We start from the raw sequence: 19,009 nt of genomic DNA on the forward strand, positions 1-19,009 counted from the left end.
TTGCTGCACAATTTTGAAATAAAATATGGCCCCCTATCTAAAAACATTGTGGCTGGGACTCCAAAGCATCGTATTATTTCTTATAACACTGCTTTGGTTACCTCTTGCACTTTGGCAGTTCTGGTAGGGAAAGCTTCTGGCCACCCTGAAAAAGTATCTGTTAATACCAATAGGTATCGGTACCCTCTTTTCCTGGGTAGTACTGAAAAATCAATGTGCTATTGCTGCCCAGTACATATCTTTTCCCAATTTGCCCAAGCTTTGGTTTAAAAATATTTTTGGGATTAGTTTGGAGGCAGAGGCTACATTGACAAGTCACCTAAATTACTATATTTTACAAATTTCTAGCTATGATTCTATCCTTCAAATAATTATACAAATCATCTATTCCCCAATGTGGTTTATTTCATGTTCCTCTTTCACTAATGACTATAGCATTTAAGAGGGGAACATAAGTCTTCCTTTCCTTTTATCTGTAATAGCCCACACCTCTTGTCCTTTATACTGTGCTTTGGCTTACCTTCAATGGAAATTTGCTCATCTGGAATTAAGGCTGCCTCAACAGTTTCAACATTTACCTCACCTTTAGCTGCTTCTTTTGCCTTTCTGCCCGCCAGCTTGTCTTCTTCCTCCAATTCAGAGCTCACTTTTTGGTGTGCCTTGATATGCATGATGGCTACATTTTCAGGTAGCTGGACTGCCTCCAACAGTTTTATTATCTCTTGTGCATGTTTAATACCTCTTTTCTTGTTAATTCAACAGTCCTCTTTCTTTCCAGATGGCTCCATGTGCATGAACTACCCCAAATGCATACCTTAAGTCTGTGTAGATATTAACTTTCTTTTTGCCAGCTCTAAAGCCCGAGTTAAGGCAGTTATTTCAGCCTTCTGTGCTGAGGTGTTGGTTGGTAATGGTCCAGACTCTATTACCTCTCTGTTTGTGGTAACCACATACCCAGCATGCCTTCTTTCATTGATGACATAGCTGATTCCATCGGTGGACCAGGTCTTTCTCAAGAAGGGTATCCTTCAGATCCAGGCAACTGGAGTAGGTGGCTTCGATGGCCTCCAGGCAGTCATGGATCACTGGTTCTCCCATACTCCCGCTGAGGAAGGAAGGTCTGGAAGTCCCAGGGCTGGAGCTGACATGAGGGCCTTCTTTAGCTGGTTGAAGGCTTGCGTTGCTTCTTTTGGAGATCCCTGCTCCCTTCTGTGATCAAGGCATACAGAGGGTTAACTAACAACCCATAGTTAGAAATCCACAGTCTGCATCACCCTGTCATGCCTAGAAAAGTTCTCAGTTCTTTTACTGTCTGGAGTTTTGGGGTCTGGCATATTGCTTCCTTGTGATCCTGTCCTAAGGTTCTTGGTCCAGTACTAACCTCGTAGCCCAAATAAATAACTGTTTGCTTCACCATCTGGGCTTTCTTCTGGGATACTCAATAGCCCTGTAGGCCCAAAAAGTTTAGGAGGCTTACCATCCACTCCAGACATGCCTCTTGAGTTTTGGTAGCTATCAGGAGGTTGTCCACATACTGTAACAGTTGTCTTCCTGATGGAACTTCCCAGGATTCCAGATCTTTCACTAATTGCTCTCCAAACAAGGTAGGCATTTTTTTTTTTTTTTTGAACTCCTGCAGAAGCACTGTCCATGTGAGCTGAGTTTTTTATTCAAATGCAAAAATTTTCTGGCTGGCTTCATGGAGAGGAAGGCAAAAGAAAGCATCCTTTAAATCTAAAACAATAAACCATGTTAGTTCAGGTGTTAAACAAGTTAACAAAGTGCAAGGGTTGGGAACCACTGGGTATAAATCCTCAGTTATCCTGTTAACAGCTATGATCCATCAGGCTTTTTAACAGGAAAAAAATTTCAATCACTAGGCTAATCCCTTAACTTTTCTTCAGGGGGTATTGCTTAACTCTAAGTAGTTGTTTCTTTTTTTTCTTTTTTTTTCTTTTTTTTTAAATTTTTTTTTTTTTTTTTTAAACTTAACTTGCACTGGGGGTGCATTCTTTGCTCTCCTGGTATGTTAGAAGCTCAAACCCCAGAAAATACCTGATCTATTATTTTCCTGTAAATCTCACCTTCACTTTTAACTTTAGCCTCATTAGTTATCTACATCAAGCTTAACAATTCCACATATTGTTGATCCTTAGCTAAACCCTTAGCTAAAATCTTAACTCTTTAAAGTCATGTCTCAGAACCCCCGAAATCAGAAGCAGATGTCCCTCAGCTAGGGAGAGGGGGTACACCCCACGAGCTGACCTGTGGTTCTTCCTGTGTGAGCATGGGGAAGACATGAGAAGATGGGATGGAATTCCCACTTCCGTCCTAGCAGCACGGGTGTTGTTGAGGTTAAGTCTCCTGTAGAATTTTTTCCCCCCTCCCAAGTTGCTAGGAGACTAAGTGCTGAGTGCTTAACCTGGACAAAAGAACTGATAACTTAGTTTTGGGGGAGGGAAAAAAGCTCCCGGAGAGAGCTGAGGGTGGGGAGATCTCGCGGCTCTTTTTTTTTTCCGGGGGGGAGCACCGATTGGGCCACGGCTGGCTGCTGGAGTCCACGGTTAACGAAGGAGTCTGGTCCTGGGAATTCTATCATCTGTTGGAGTGCCCAGGAATTCGGAGTTTCCTCGCTGTCCTGCTGGATTTTGGGTGAGACCGGGTCCCGCCGCTGCGGCTTCTCCGGCACTGCCACCTCTGCCTGCCGAGGACACCCCCTGCCTGCGGAGGACAGTCCGCCGCGCCCGGCTTCCAGCCATCAGCGCCGGAGCTTCCACCGTTTGCCCTCGGGGTTCTTGGTTCTGTTCTACTATTGTTATAATTGCTGTTGGTTTTTTTGTCTGTTATATTTACTAGTAAAGGACTTATTCCTTTTCCCCATAGCTCTGACTGAAAAGTTTTTTTCTTTTAATCTTCCAAATTATAATAACACGGAGGGAAGGATTCAAATTCCTCATTTCCTAGAGAGGCCTGCCTCTCCATAGCAGACACCTGTCTTTTCAAAACCAAGACAGGTGTGTAAGCTAAAGGATGAAACTACTAACAAAGGGAGTTCCACAAGAATGAATGTAGCTCCAGTTTCCAGTGACTGAGCTCCTACGCATAACAAAAGGGAGAATGATATGTCTGGTCCCCTTGAATGGACCTGCAGAATGTATGCCTAGGGAGGGAACAACAACCAGAACTAAAGCGTCCCTGCCTCTAGCCAGGTAGAGGCCAGGGAAAAATCAGATCTATTGGATTGTGTGGATCTGACAGCCTGGCATGTCAGAACCTCAAAAATACGGGGCTTTGATTGACACTGGCGTGCAATGTACTTTAATACCATAGGGACAAGCGGGGGCAGAACCTCTTTCCATTGCTGGGGTGATGGGGGGGGGTCTCAGCAGTTGACTCTGTTGGAAGCTGAGGTGAGCTTAACTGGGAAGGAGTGGAGGAAACACTCTATTGTGACTGGTCCAGAGGCCCTGTGTATTCTTGGCATAGATTTCTTCAGGAGTAGGTATTTCATTGAATTTCATTGACATTCTGTTGACTATTGACATTGTTAACGGGTTTTTGTCCATTCCTCTAGCAGCAGAGTGCAGGCCAGTTTGCTTTTACCTGAAGGGGTGTGTAGCATACTTGGAATTGACTACCCCAGGGGTGGAAGCACAGTCATGTTGGGTGACTGAAGAGATGGGGTCTCCATGGTTTGCATCATGAAGCTGATTTTATTGAACACACTGCTGGTTTATATACCTTTCAAGCGTGAGCTAAAAATAATTACTTGCTTAAGCAATAACAACCATAACAACCATATCTATGTTTCTTAGTAACATTGATTAACTATGGGCTAGCACAGACTTATACAGGCCTGTACTGTCTTGCATACATACATACATACACCCTTTCTTCCTCCTTCACGGTCCTGCCTCGACTTGCCAGGGCTTGTGGCCCTCTTGCACATCTACTTCTGTAATGAGTTCAGCAGTACTTTGAGTCCTGCTTCCTAGCTGTATTCCCACACAGTCGAAGCATTTGCCATGGACTGATCCAGACTGCACTGGAAAAGGGTGAGGATCCAGAACATTTGCAGTACATCAATGACATCATTGTATGGGGGAACACAGCAGATGAGGTTTTTTGAGAAAGGGGAAAAAAGATCATCCAGATTCTTCTGAAAGCAGGTTTTGCCATCAAACGAAGTAGAGTCAAGGGACCCGCCCAGAAAATTCAGATCCTAGGGGTGAAGTGGCAAGATGGACGCAGACAGATTGCAACAGAGGTAATTAATAAGATAGCTGCTATGTCCCCTACAACCAGTAAGAAAGAAACACAGGCTTTCCTAGGTGCTGGGTTTTTTTTGAGAGTGCACATCCTGAAATATAGCCAGATTGTAAGTTCTTTGTACCTCATGACGCAAAAGAAAAGTGATTTTAAGTGGACCCCTGAACAACAGCAAGCCTTTGAGCAGATCAAGCAAGAGATTGCCCGTGCAGTAGCCCTTGAGCCAGACAGGACAAGACAGGATGTGAAGAACGTGCTCTATACTGCAGCTGGGGAGAATGGTCCATCCTGGAGGCTCTGACAGAAGGTATCTTGGGAGACTTGAGGATGACCTCTGAGTTCTGGAGTTGAGCATACAGAGGATCTGAGGCCACCCCAACTGTGAAAGAGATTCTTGCAGCCTATGAAGGGGTTTGAGCTGCCTCATAAATTATTGGCTGTGAAGCACAGCTTCTTTTGGCACCCTGACTACCAGTGCTGGGCTGGATATTTAAAGTAAAAGTCCCTGAAACACATCATGCCACTGATGCCACCTGGAGTAAGTGGATTGCTCCCATCACACAGCAGGCTCAAACAGGAAATCCAAATCACCCTGGGATCTTGGAAATCATGAATTGGCCCAAAGGTGAAAATTCTGGACTGTCATCTGAAGAGGAAGAAGAGTAGGTGACATGCTGAGGAGGCCCCACCATATAACCAGCTACCGGAGAGTGAGAGGCGATATGTTCTCTTCACTGATGGATCTTGCCATATTGTAGGGACCAGTAGGAGATGGAAAGCAGCTGTATGGAGCCCTACACAGTGAGTTGCAGAAGCTACTGAAAGACAAGATGGATTGAGTCAGATTGCAGAGCTGAAAGCCATCCAACTGGCTTTGGACATCACCAAGCAAGAGAACACTCTACACTGACTTGTAGATGGTAGCAAATGCTCTGTGGGGGTAGCTGGAAAGGTGGAAAAGGCCAATTGGCAGTGGAGAGGAAAACCCATTTAGGCTGCTGAAGAGTGGTAAGACATTGCTTCCTGTTGCTTTGAGATTTTTAGCCTTCTGATTGTTTGCATTTTTGTAGTGGAGTTTCTCACGCATTGTAACATAAACAAAGTGATTGTTTTCGCATTCCTCCTTGGAGGAGGGACAATTGATGGACTTCTAGTTTGACCAGTGGGGTCGGAGAGGTGGCAACCTCATTCTCCAATCCCTGGTCATTGTCCAAAATCTATATAAATTGAAGTTGACAAATAAACTTTCTTCTTTTTGCTCTGACTACAGACTGCGTGAGGTCGTTCTTTTCGTGTCCTCTAGCAACAGCTTCCCATGTTGTGAAGCTGACAGTGAACGTCTGTCATGTGGATGTGCATGTACTTAAGAGTCAGGCTAATGAGGAGCAGCATAACAAGAAACAGGTGTATTGGGCTGCCAAAATCAAAGTGTCGCAGGTAGATCTGAACTGGCAGCAAAAGGGAGAGTTATTTCTGGCTCAGTGGGCTCATGAAGCCTCAGGTCATCAGGGAGGGGATGCGGCATACTGATGGACTACCAGCAAATCAACCTCCTCTTCCTCTGTGGAAGCATACTTTATACAACGCTTCCCAATACTACAAACTGAGCAGCATTGCTTAGGCTTTTTTCTTGACCTTTCTCTAAAGCTAAAATCATAGGATCATTTGGTAATGTTACACTTTTTTTTCTTTTCCTTTCTGGATGAATTCACAGTGTGAAAAACAAATCTACATATGACACTTCATTCAATTTCCCTTACCTATGACAAAACAACATCAATTGTAACATTGTATTATAACTTAAAGTTCCATTCTTTGGCCATTTTTCACCATTATCCAAAGAGTACAAAAGTCACCAATTGTCATAGTATTCAATTAACTGTTTTCTGGAGAGATAGTCTCCCATTGCACCTCCAATTTCCCTCCAATGTTTCCAAATACATTCCAGGGATGATTTCTCCAACCCTCCCCTTTTGATGATTGACCGGAACTCATCACAGAATACAATAAAACATAATTAAATTTTCCTTTGAGAGGGGTATGCAACACCTACTCCCACTTTTTTACCCTGAGTGGTGTGCAACACCTGCTCACACTTTTTAACTTTCCAAAGGGCTGACACTTTGGGTGTCCCCATTGTAATGCGCAAACTAGACCAAAACCTAGTTTTCAAGTTCCCTTGACTTTAATCCAAGGAGATTTTCAGGCCTTGTTATACCTTCTCCCCTCCAGTAATGCCTTAATAAATCCCAGGGGCTGTGCCCTGAACTCGCTGGATCAGGGGACCAGAGGATCTCCCCAAAAACCTTTGGTGCACACTAGAGTCCTCTTGATCCTATGAATCCATCAAGCATCAGATGCAGGGTCCCATCTGGGTTGCCAGAAATTGGCACTGAAAATGTCAGGAAAATAAAACTCTCTAACACTGTAATTTCAGTATTAGAAAGCAGGCATTACTTTATTTTGGCACTGGGTGTGTATGGGAATTGATCCTCCTAAAACATGCACACCAATTATCAAAACTTTTAACGAATATATTTTAGCAAACAAAGGAATTAGTGTTCATTGGCTACATGTTACACAGTTCTCTTATTAATTAGCATTCTAGCTTCTATGGGTTAATGGATCTCTTGCTTCTCATACTACTTAGCCTGCATGCTCAGTTTCTCTTTTCTTTTGGGACTGGGTTTCTTGTGTTGGTGGCCTGTGGATTGCTGGTCGCAGATCTCCCCCTGTTGTAATTACATTTTACCCAGTTGGAGCTGATTTCAGTAGTTGCTGACTTTCTTCCTTCTGCAAAATATCCTTGTGTCCATTATCAGTGGTACATCCTTCTTCCACAATGTTAACTGTTAACCTCCCCGCCCCCCCCATCTGTCTGAGATCATTGAAGCATGTCAAACCCTAAACTTTAATTTGTTTTTCTGACACCTGGACATAACTCAGAGCTTGTCAGCTGTTCTCTGTTTCACAGATTAAATCTTCCTTCTTGTTGATTAGGCTAGAAATTTACAAAGATCAAACACCAGAGAACATCCTTTCTTAAAGAATGTTTTTACATATTCCACCTTTTGAAACAATTAGGCAGCGCCTTGTTTTACAACCCCCTTCTCATTCCCTGTAACTCTCTGAACAAATTGTTAACTATTTTTGACTCTTGAGATGTCAGCATCAGCAAAACTAAACACTATTTATTACAATTAAAAATTTTCCCAACAGTACCTCTTCTTTGAGCAAATGCTTATTTGATAAAAATAACAGTGATGATTATATCCTTACGCTTTATTTTGGCATTTTACGTGTTACAGTAAAACCTTTGTGTTGGTTTAGCATGGTCTGGTTTTTTGGTAGCAGGGGGGCCACAGAAGTGGCTTCTGTGAGAAGCTGCTAGAAGCTTCCACCATGTCTAGCAGAGCCAATCCCTGATGGCTCTGAAGATGGATATGCTGCTGGCCAAAGCTGGGCCAATTAGAGATGTTGGTAATGCCTCTGTGATAACATATTTAAGAAGAAAATCAAAACAAAGTGGGCACAGTTTTTTCTTCTACCCAGAAAGAGGAGGAGGTGAGAACATGTGAGGGAAACAACATGGAAACACCAAGATTAGGGGAGAAGGTGCTCTAGGCACTGGAGCCAAGATTCCTCTGCAGACCATGGTGATGATCATGGTGAAGCAGGTTGTCCCCCTGCAGCCCATTGAGGTTCATGGGCATGGGGGATGCAGAGATTCACCTGCAGCCTGTGGGGGAGGTGCTTATGCCAGAGCCAGTGGATGCCTGGAGGAGGCTGTGATCCAGTGGGAGACCTGGTGGAGAGAGGGGGCCCCTGCTTCCAGGCTGGAGCAGCCTGTCCTTGGAGGACTGCACTCCGTGGAAAAGAGACCCATGCTGCAGCAGTTTTGGGAGGACTGTTTGCCCGTGGGAGGGACTCATGTTTCAACAGTTTTGGGAAGACTCTGCTTGCAAGATTGGAGCCATGTCAGAGAAGTTCTGGTGTACTGGCTCCCATGGGAAGGACCCCATGGTGCAGCAAGGGAAGGACTCCTCTCCCTGTGCAGTGGAAGAAAACCTCGGGTGACAAACTGGCCAAAACCCCCATGCCCTGTCTCTCATGCTGTTGGTGGGAAGGAGGGAGGGGTTGGGAGAAGAAAAGGTGGTTTTGAGGGCTTATTTTAGTTCTCACTGTCCTCCTCAGACTTTGTTAGTAATAAATTCACTTTGCAACTCTAAGCCGAACCTGTTTTGCCCTTGGAGTGTTTTCTCCCAGTCCTTATCTCAACTAATGAACCCTTTGTTTAATTTTTTTTTTTTCTCCTTTGCCCAGCTGTGGCAGGGGAGGGTGAGTGAGCAGCTTTAGTGGGTGCTGGACATTTGGCCATTGTCAAACTACGACATTTTAATTAAAAAACTAGAAAGATAAAAAAATCAGAATGCCACACACTAAGTGAACTGTGAATAATTGGCAAGTCTCCAAACAGAAGAGGAGCAATCAGCAAACATTTGTGTGATTCAGATCCTCTCAGGATCAGTTGTGTCCGTCTGCTATTCTTTCTTGTCAATGGTCTTGAAGAAGCTATACTGAATTATCATCATGTCACATTAGCAGATTACGCAAGAATTGAGGGTGTGAGAAATAATGGAGTGACTTGCAAAGTGACTTGGAGCTCTTGGTAAACAAGGTGCACATAAATAGGTTTATGTATATATTTATATTTATTTTAGATACATATACATATGATTTTTAAAAATCTATATGCTATCTCAATATGGCCAAATGCAGTATCCTAATTGTGGACTAAAAAGTACAGGCAATCCTTGCATCTTAAGCACTTTTAATCTTTAATAAAATATGCTACCTAGAAACATATATAGAATTCAGCCTTGATAAGTAGTTTTTAGCTTTTGGCATGCCACACTCAAAAGGGCTTAAGGTTTGAAAAGATGCCTCGTTGACAGCAGGGATGAGAGACTCCATTTACTCAGTTTAAAGTTGTCTTGGTTTTGGAAAGACAGGTGTCTGCTATGGAGAGGCAGGCCTCTCTAGGAAATGAGGAATTTGAATCCTTCCCTCTGTGTTATTATAATTTGGAAGATTAAAAGAAAAAAACTTTTCAGTCAGAGCTATGCGGAAAAGGAATAACAGTCCTTTACTAGTAAATATAACAGGACAGACAAAAAACAACAGCAATTATAACAATAATAGAACAGAACCAAGAACCCCGAGGGCAAACGGTGGAAGCTCCGGCGCTGATGGCTGGAAGCCGGGCGCGGCGGACTGTCCTCCGCAGGCAGGGGGTGTCCTCGGCAGGCAGAGGTGGCAGTGCCGGAGAAGCCGCAGCGGCGAGACCCGAGCTCACCCAAAATCCAGCAGGACAGCGAGGAAACTCCAAATTCCTGGATACTCCAACAGATGGTAGAATTCCCAGGACCAGACTCCTTCGTTAACCGTGGACTCCAGCAGCCAGCAGCCCCTGATCTCTGCTCCCCGGAAGACCAAAGACACCCGACCCCCACCCTCAGCTCTCTCTCCCGGAGCTTTTTTTCCCTCCCCCAAACTAAGTGATCAGCTTCTTTTTGTCCAGGTTAAGTACTCAGCATTTAGTCTCCTAGCAACTTGGGGGGGGAAAAATTCTACAGGAGACTTAACCCTCAACATTATCCACCCCGAATTTTTCCCACACCAACATACTATGTTGAATTTAAACCTTTAAATGATATACATATATATAATGTGAATATAAATACAGACACAGTCACAGTGTTCACCGAAATACAAGGTCCCCTTGAGGTATGCAGCGGGTCTCACCATCCTTTTGCATCACCCACCATGTGCAGCCAGGTCCCTGAGCAAAAACAACCCCAGGAGCGGGATTGTCTTTGCTGGAGGCAGAATTAATCCAAACAGTTTTTCCGAGCATTCCTCTCATGTGTACTACTGGAACTTTATCTCCATCTCTTGTTCCCAGGGGCTCAGATTGGGCGGGGCCTGCTCGGTTGGTGGAACCTCGACTGTTCACTAACCAGGTGGCCTTTGCTAAATTATTCTCCCAGTTCTTGAAAGTCCCCCCACCCAGTGCCTTCAAAGTGGTTTTAAGCAGGCCATTGCATCGTTCAACCTTCCCGGCTGCTGGCGCATGATAACGAATATGGTACACCCACTCAATGCCATGTTCTCTAGCCCAGGTGTTTATAAGGCTGTTCTTGAAATGAGTCCCATTGTCTGACTCAATCCTCTCAGGGGTACCATGTCTCCACAGGATTTGCTTTTCAAGGCCCAGGATGGTGTTCCGGGCAGTAGCATGGGGCACAGGGTAGGTCTCCAGCCATCCAGTGGTGGCTTCCACCATGGTCAGCACATAGCGCTTGCCTTGGCGGGTTTGGGGAAGGGTGATGTAGTCAATCTGCCAGGCTTCCCCGTACTTATACTTGGACCATCGCTCGCCATACCACAGGGGCTTCACCCGCTTGGCCTGTTTGATGGCAGCACATGTCTCACAGTCATGGATAACCTGAGAAATACTGTCCATAGTTAGATTCACCCCTCGGTCTCGTGCCCACTTACAGGTGGCATCTCTACCCTGGTGACCTGAGGCATCATGGGCCCATCGAGCTAAGAACAACTCTCCCTTGTGTTGCCAATCTAAGTCTATCTTTGACACCTCTATCTTTGCAGCTGGATCTACCTGCTCGTTGTTTTGGTGCTCCTCATTAGCCCGACTCTTGGGGACATGGGCATCTACATGACGGACTTTGACAGGTAGCTTCTCTACCCGAGTGGCAATGTCCTTCCATTCATCTGCAGCCCAGATTAGTTTTCCCCTACGCTGCCAATTGGCCTTTTTCCACCTGTCCAGCCAACCCCACAGAGCATTGGCCACCATCCACGAATCAGTGTAGAGGTAGAGCTTTGGCCACTTCTCTCTTTCAGCAATGTCCAGGGCCAGTTGAACAGCTTTGAGTTCACCAAGTTGGCTTGACCCACCTTCTCCTTCAGTGGTTTGTGCGACCTGTCGTGTGGGGCTCCATACAGCTGCTTTCCACTTCCGGTTCATCCCTACGATGCGGCAGGAACCGTCAGTGAAAAGAGCATAGCGTGTTTCTTCTGCTGGCAGTTGGTTGTATGGTGGACACTCTTCGGCACGTGTCACTTGTTCCTGCTCCTCTTCATCTGTGAGACCAAAGTTCTCACCCTCCAGCCAGTTTGTAATTATCTCCAAAATCCCAGGGCGATTTGGGTTTCCAATGCGGGCGCGCTGAGTGATGAGGGCAATCCATTTGCTCCATGTGGCGTCGGTGGCATGATGGGTGGAGGGAACGTTTCCTTTAAACATCCACCCCAGCACTGGTAGTCAGGGTGCCAGCAGGAGTTGTGCTTCTGTGCCAATCACCTCTGAGGCAGCTTGAACTCCTTCATAGGCGGCCAAGATTTCCTTCTCTGTTGGGGTGTAATTGGCTTCGGATCCTCTGTAGCTTCAGCTCCAGAATCCCAGTGGTCGGCCTCGAGTCTCCCCAGGCACCTTCTGCCAAAGGCTCCAGGACAGGCCATTGTTCCCGGCTGCTGAGTAGAGCACGTTCTTCACATCTGGTCCCGTCCTCACTGGGCCAAGGGCTACTGCATGAGCGATCTCCTGCTTGATCTGGGAAAAGGCTTGTTGCTGTTCAGGGCCCCAGTGGAAATCGTTCTTCTTGCGGGTGACCAGGTAGAGAGGGCTCACAATCTGGCTGTACTCAGGAATGTGCATCCTCCAGAATCCTATAGCACCTAGGAAAGCTTGTGTTTCCTTTTTGCTGGTTGGTGGGGACATTGCAGTGATCTTATTGATGACCTCAGTGGGAATCTGCCGCCGTCCATCTTGCCACTTTACTCCCAGGAACTGGATCTCTCGGGCAGGTCCCTTGACCTTGCTCTGCTTGATGGCAAAACCAGCTTTCAGGAGAATTTGGATGATCTTCTCTCCTTTCTCAAACACTTCCATTGCCGTGTTCCCCCACACAATGATGTCATCGATATACTGTAGGTGCTCCGGAGCCTCACCCTTTTCCAGTGCAGCCTGGATCAGTCCATGGCAGATGGTGGGGCTGTGTTTCCACCCCTGGGGCAGTCGGTTCCAGGTGTACTGCACGCCCCTCCAGGTGAAAGCAAACTGAGGCCTGCATTCTGCAGCCAGAGGAATGGAGAAAAATGCATTAGCAATGTCAATTGTGGCATACCATTTTGCTGCCTTGGATTCCAGCTCGTACTGGAGTTCCAGCATGTCCGGCACAGCAGCGCTCAATGGTGGAGTCACTTCGTTCAAGGCACGATAGTCCACAGTCAATCTCCATTCTCCATCAGGCTTGCACACAGGCCAGATGGGGCTGTTGAAGGGTGAGTGGGTTTTGCTGACCACCCCTTGGCTCTCCAGCTCCCGAATCATCTTGTGGATGGGGATCACGGCATCTCGATTTGTCCGATACTGTCGGCGGTGCACCGTCGAGGTAGCAACTGGAACTCGTTGCTCTTCTACCTTTAGAAGTCCTACTGCAGATGGGTTCTCTGACAGTCTAGGCAAGCTATTCAATTTCTTAATGCCCTCTGCCTCCACAGCTGCTATTCCAAAAGCCCACCTGAGTCCTTTAGAGTCTTTGTAATAACCATTCCGGAGGAAGTCTATGCCCAAAATACACGGGGCCCCTGAGCCAGTCACAATTGGATGTTTCTGCCACTCCTTCCCGGTCAGGCTCACCTCGGCTTCCAACAAAGTCAATTCCTGTGATCCCCCTGTCACCCCGGCAATGGAAACAGGTTCTGTCCCCACATATTCTGATGGTATCAGTGTACACTGCGAACCAGTATCAACTAAAGCTTCATATTTCTGTGGCTCTGATGTGCCAGGCCATCGGATCCACACTGTCCAATAGACCCGGTTTTCCCGTGCCTCTCCCTGGCTAGAGGCAGGGCCCCTCTAGCACCGGTCATTATTCCCCTCCTGGGCATACATGGTAGAGGTTCCTTCACAGGGATCTGACATATCATCCTCACTTCTATAATACCTGGCAGCCTGGTCATGCGATGTCGAGGCTACCTTCATCTTAGTGGAACCCCCTCGGTTAGTGTTTCTCTCCTTGAGCTCACGCACCCGTGCTGCCAGGGCAGAAGTGGGTTTCCCATCCCACCTTCCCATGTCTTCCCCATGGTCACGCAGAAAGTACCACAGGTCAGTTTGTGGGCTGTACCCTCTCTCTCTAGCTGGGGGCTGTTGAGCTCTGACTCTGGGGCCTGTAACTCGCACCGGTGCCACATGGGAACTGTTCCTCCTCATCTCCTCCCTCACCTCCCTTATTTCCTCTGTCACCTCCTCCATCCTCTCCCTGAGTTCCTTAGCCACAGCAGAGACCTGAGCCTGCATTGGGCCACTGATGATACTCTCATAATTTCTAAGCTTGTTGGCTACAGAACCCACTGTCTCTCGGTTGTTATCAGGATGAATTGTTGCAATGTATGTGGCGTATTGAGATGGTCCTAGAGTTGCCAGATTCCACAGCATTTGCCCTGTGCACCTGACTTTGTCGGGGTCATTATCGTGCTGTCCACCCCTCCCAAAGAGTACCTCCAATGCTGCCACTTCTCTCAGCTTTTGGATCCCCCCCTCAAGGGTCTTCCAGCGCATTCTATGATGGTGCTCCTGCATTTTGTCTCTGTGGACAAACCTCTCCCATACACTCATTAAAAGATGCTCCCAAAGGGAAAGGGGCCCTGGCTCCCTTACGAATACCTGATTCACACCTGAGTCCTGGGTCAAGGGTCCCAAATTCCTTGCCTCACTATTATCTAGTTGCACGCCTGTACCTATAAGGTCGCAGACCCGAAGTAACCAGGTTGTATAAGCCTCACGTCCCCGCCGTGCAAGATCTTTTTGCAGATTACGCAGACTTTCATATGTCAGGGACTCAGTGATGATCTCAACCTCTGACTCCTCCCCGGGTTGTGAGGGCCCTCCTTTCTTATCCTTGTTGCCTGGGTGCTCTGATTTCACCTTATACTTCCTTGTTTCCACAGGGGCCACTGCTGCTGGCTGTGGCTGCCCCTGTGGTTCAGCTGGAACCTGGACGGTTGTAACGTCTGTGGGTTCTGCTGCTGCACCATCAGACTCTCCTTTGTCAGGGCAGGGGGAGGGTTTCCCAGCTGCTGGGGCTAATGAGTCTACTACAGGGGAAAGGTACTCCCTCAGCATCTCACCTATCTCCTTCACCAAATCTGGGTGGTTTATTCCTGAGGCAGGCTGTGGGCCGGGCTCAGGCTGTGGGGCAGTGTCAGGCTGTGGGGCAGTATCCTTATTCTCTAGGGTAGGTATCAGGGTGGTTATCCAGGTCAGTCTCCCCTTATCTCTAAACACTAAACAGAACAGGCATACCAGCAACACCAGCCACTGTATGATGTCATTAACATTCAGAGATTTGAACCCTTCAAAGACTGGTGGGGTAGGCCCAAGGAGCTGGGTGAAGGGTTGTGAAAAAATTTCCCCCGGTGTCATTTCTTCACAGTAGGTACCATTGTTAAAGTAACTCCAGAAACACACAGTTAGTGTATGATAGCCCTGAATCCATGTGCCTGCCTTCCAGAGGAAATTAAAAATCCACGATTTCCTCACTTCGTTAACCCATATAGCAAAATGGATGACAGCCACAGTAACCTTAGTTACAGGGCCCATGTTTAGAAAAGGGCCTGCAAATGGGAGGAATACGGCCACACCCACATGCCACCCAAACCAGGTTAAGCCAGACCACATGATATCCAGTACACAACAATGTAGGCACTTAAGAACTGTTATTCCTTTTTCTCTCAATGCCCCACGATATGGGCACCAAATTCTGTCTTGGTTTTGGGAAGACAGGTGTCTGCTATGGAGAGGCAGGCCTCTCTAGGAAATGAGGAATTTGAATCCTTCCCTCTGTGTTATTATAATTTGGAAGATTAAAAGAAAAAAACTTTTCAGTCAGAGCTATGCGGAAAAGGAATAACAGTCCTTTACTAGTAAATATAACAGGACAGACAAAAACCAACAGCAATTATAACAATAGTAGAACAGAACCAAGAACCCCGAGGGCAAACGGTGGAAGCTCTGGCGCTGATGGCTGGAAGCCGGGCGTGGCGGACTGTCCTCCGCAGGCAGGGGGTGTCCTCGGCAGGCAGAGGTGGCAGTGCCGGAGAAGCCGCAGCGGCGAGACTCGGGCTCACCCAAAATCCAGCAGGACAGCGAGGAAACTCCGAATTCCTGGATACTCCAACAGATGGTAGAATTCCCAGGACCAGACTCCTTCGTTAACCGTGGACTCCAGCAGCCAGCAGCCCCTGATCTCTGCTCCCCGGAAGACCAGAGACACCTGACCCCCACCCTCAGCTCTCTCTCCCGGAGCTTTTTTTCCCTCCCCCAAACTAAGTGATCAGCTTCTTTTTGTCCAGGTTAAGTACTCAGCATTTAGTCTCCTAGCAACTTGAGGGGGGAAAAATTCTACAGGAGACTTAACCCTCAACAAAAGTCAAGAATGTTGAGAGCTCTGTGTGCTCACCTCAGTTTAGTTGCTGGGTATATATATATATATATATATATATATATATATATCTGTAAAAAGTGCATATTATATGGCTCTATGTGACTTATTAAAGAAATATGGGTATTGATCTAATATCGATACCCAACTGTGACGGACAAAAACTCTCTAACAGTTTAAAGTTAGAAAGTGTATGTTTATTACGGCCAGGCAGCACGGCGGGATATTTCCCTAATTCGCACTGCGAAAATCACAGGTAATTACAAAGCCTTTTATTTACAAAAGTGTTGAATATCCAAAATACAAATGCATATTCATACCCCTGTCACCTCCCATTCCTCGCTTTGTATGCTAATTGTCAAAAAGGCTATTAAGCATGCGTAGTTTGTTTCTTAAAATGAGTCGGGGTGTCTTCTGGGGAGGGGTCACCCAAAATGAGGAAGTAAGATGAGTCTTCCTCGTCCTGACCTTTCTACCTTTTCAATGCATTCATGACAAATGAATCTTTGTAGAACTTACAGTTTCCTGTGTTCAATGGGTCCTTTAAGCAGGAAATCTGCAGCTATCTTATGTCCTATTTACCACATTTTGTTTTTCATTACAAGCACAACTACATAAACATAAACCTGACAAAAAATGATTTACAAGATCCGGGGTAGCTTATCTAAGATCCGGCTTCTGTTAACTGCGAACAAAGCTTACCTATCTACTTCAGCTAATTCCGCAACTTATTATCTTAACTTTCCTAAAATCCTTAGTTCTTCAAAATTAACGTCTCATACACAAGATATTTACTATATGTATTATGTTGTATTGATTAGTAATGATGTATTAATATTTTGATAGTATGGTAAATGTAGTTTTGTAGTTAAAATGTAGTTTTTATATACCAGCCACAGGAAAACGTAAATCTTTCAGAGAAAAAGAATTTATGACTTCCTTATCAGAAGAGGCCAACTTCTCCTGCCTTGCTCAGCCCTGAAGACGCCATAGAGATTAAAGGAAAAAAGTGACATGAACCAGAGAGAATTCTTTATTTAAATGGAATTTATGCATCATGTATGAAATGTATGAATATTCAACAGGCTATTGCTTTTAAGAGATAATCTTTTGTTAACGGGGGTCCTTCTTTGGAGCTTTTTGCTCGGAAAGGCACCCAGACATCTGTAACTTTGTTTTTATTGTCTCGTATCGTCCTGACCCTAATTGTTCAATTTTTTATTACTCTAATTCTATTACTATTTTTATATCCATTTTATTACTATCAATTTTTTTTAAAATTTAAAAAAGTGATTGGCGTTTTTCACAATATATATGCATTTATTTCTGGGGGCTGCACTAGCAGTCAGACTTGGGGCTAAAAGTGAAATCCAGCAGACTTAAGGTTGTAAATAAAGCACTTAAAAAAAATTAATTTATGAGAGTGTACTACCCAGCCCCCGGGTTATGCCGAGGCGGGCACCGGATGTCCAGTCCCCATTCCCCTCCGCCCTGAGCGTTGGATTAACCGTCCTCCACAGCCCCGGGTAATGATTAGTAACAGTCAATAACAGTCGGCACCACCTGCATTCCCTGAAGCTGAGGAGGCCGCATCCCTGAGGGTCTCCGTCCACAGCTCCAGCCCCGTGAGGGACTCCTCCCGTCAGCGGCACTTTCCGGTCGTACTCCTCCGCCTGCCTCTACCACATCCTCCGCTGACATCAGCCTACGTCGCCATATTGGAGGAGAAGTCACCTCCGCTAGCTCGGCCGCAGCAGGCGGGGAACGCCGACTCCCACCGCCGCTGCCTCCGCCTCTCCTGCCTCGGCCGAATCCCGCTCCCCATGATTCCCCCCGGCCGGCCTCTGCCCCGGTGCGGATAGGGCGGAGGCAGGAGCGGCTGCCATCTCTTCTTCTTTCCCCTTCCCGATCTGTCGCCAAGCTCCTCTCCCCGTGGCGGGCCCTTGACCTTCCACCGCTTCTAGCCATGACTTCTTTGACTCAGCGTAGCTCCGGGCTGGTGCAGCGCCGGACAGAGGCCTCCCGCAACGCCGCCGCCGCCGCCAAGGAGCGGGAGGCGGGAGGCGGCCCTGAGGATGAAGGCCGCCGGGACGAGCCCGGCGACCATGACAAGGGCGACTCCAAGGAAACACGCCTCACCCTCATGGAAGAGGTGCTGCTCCTGGGCCTCAAGGACCGTGAGGTGCGGCCGGGCGCGCAGAGTAGGGGGTGGCTGACGGGATACGCTTATTCGGGGGCTTATGGATGTTGTTGATGGGGAAGGGGAACGTAAGTAGCACTAGGGAGCGGGTGGGATGGGAGCAAGGATGCTGCTGGGTGAGCGTTGCTGTAGGTTTGGGGCAGAGGCATTGTGGGGGACGGTGGACTGTTATGTAGCTTAGGGGTAGGGGCGCGTGCTGGAACAGGCTCGGGATTTAGGATTAGGTGAGGAAGGTGATTGGGTGATGAGCGGAAGGAAAACTGTTGGAGATTTTGGATTGCCCTTTGAGTGCAGGGTTTGCAGAGGGGCTCTAATATTTGTAGCATCTCAAGGAAGGCAGAGTAGGGCTTGGAGGAGGAAGAGGACCTGGAGCTTCTGATAGCGTTGGTAGTTGACTTAGAGGCTCTGGTTAGACCTCTAATATATTTGTACTCTTGTACTTACCTGTAACTATAATGTGGAAGGCTTATGTACTCCTATGTATTTTGTCAGACACAACTTTATGGTGCTTATGGGGTTCTCAGGTGCTTTAGTATGTTTAGTGGCCCTTTTTAATAAGACTTTCGAGACTACTGTTGTGTTAAAAATGTCTTTAACTTTGGGGAGATACATTTGACAAAAATGGACCTTGAATTGACTTATTAAAGAAATATGGGTATTGATCTAGTATCTATACCCAACTGTGATGGACAAAAACTCTCTAACAGTTTAAAGTTAGAAAGTGTATGTTTATTATGGCAGCACGGCGGGATATTTCCCTAATTTGCACTGTGAAATTCACAGGTAATTACAAAGCCTTTTATTTACAAAAGTGTTGAATACTCAAAATACAAATGCATATTCATACCCCTGTCACCTCCCATTCCTCGCTTCGTATGCTAATTGGCAAAAAGGCTATTAAGCATGCGTACTTTGTTTCTTAAAATGAGTCGGGGGTCTATTTTGGGGAGGGGTCACCCAAAATGAGGAAGTAAGATGAGTCTTCCTTGTCCTGACCTTTCTACCTTTT

General features: G+C 46.5%; 1 protein-coding gene across 3 annotated transcripts in view; it reads left to right on the top strand.

Moving 5' to 3' along the window:
* The first annotated feature begins 17,359 nt into the window (after positions 1-17,359).
* The window catches only part of LOC120764895 (Golgi phosphoprotein 3-like), a 144,700-nt gene continuing 143,050 nt past the window's right edge, over positions 17,360-19,009 (top strand). The window contains exon 1 of one of the 3 annotated variants that reach the window (XM_058423903.1): positions 17,360-17,982. In XM_058423903.1, the coding sequence (XP_058279886.1) occupies positions 17,767-17,982 (216 nt within the window). In that variant the 5' untranslated portion in view covers positions 17,360-17,766. The remainder of the gene's footprint in view (positions 17,983-19,009) is intronic. The other 2 variants (XM_040089016.2, XM_040089017.2) reach the window with 2 other exon arrangements.

The sequence above is a fragment of the Hirundo rustica genome, chromosome W, assembly GCF_015227805.2.
Source record: "Hirundo rustica isolate bHirRus1 chromosome W, bHirRus1.pri.v3, whole genome shotgun sequence".
Taxonomy (NCBI): domain Eukaryota; kingdom Metazoa; phylum Chordata; class Aves; order Passeriformes; family Hirundinidae; genus Hirundo; species Hirundo rustica.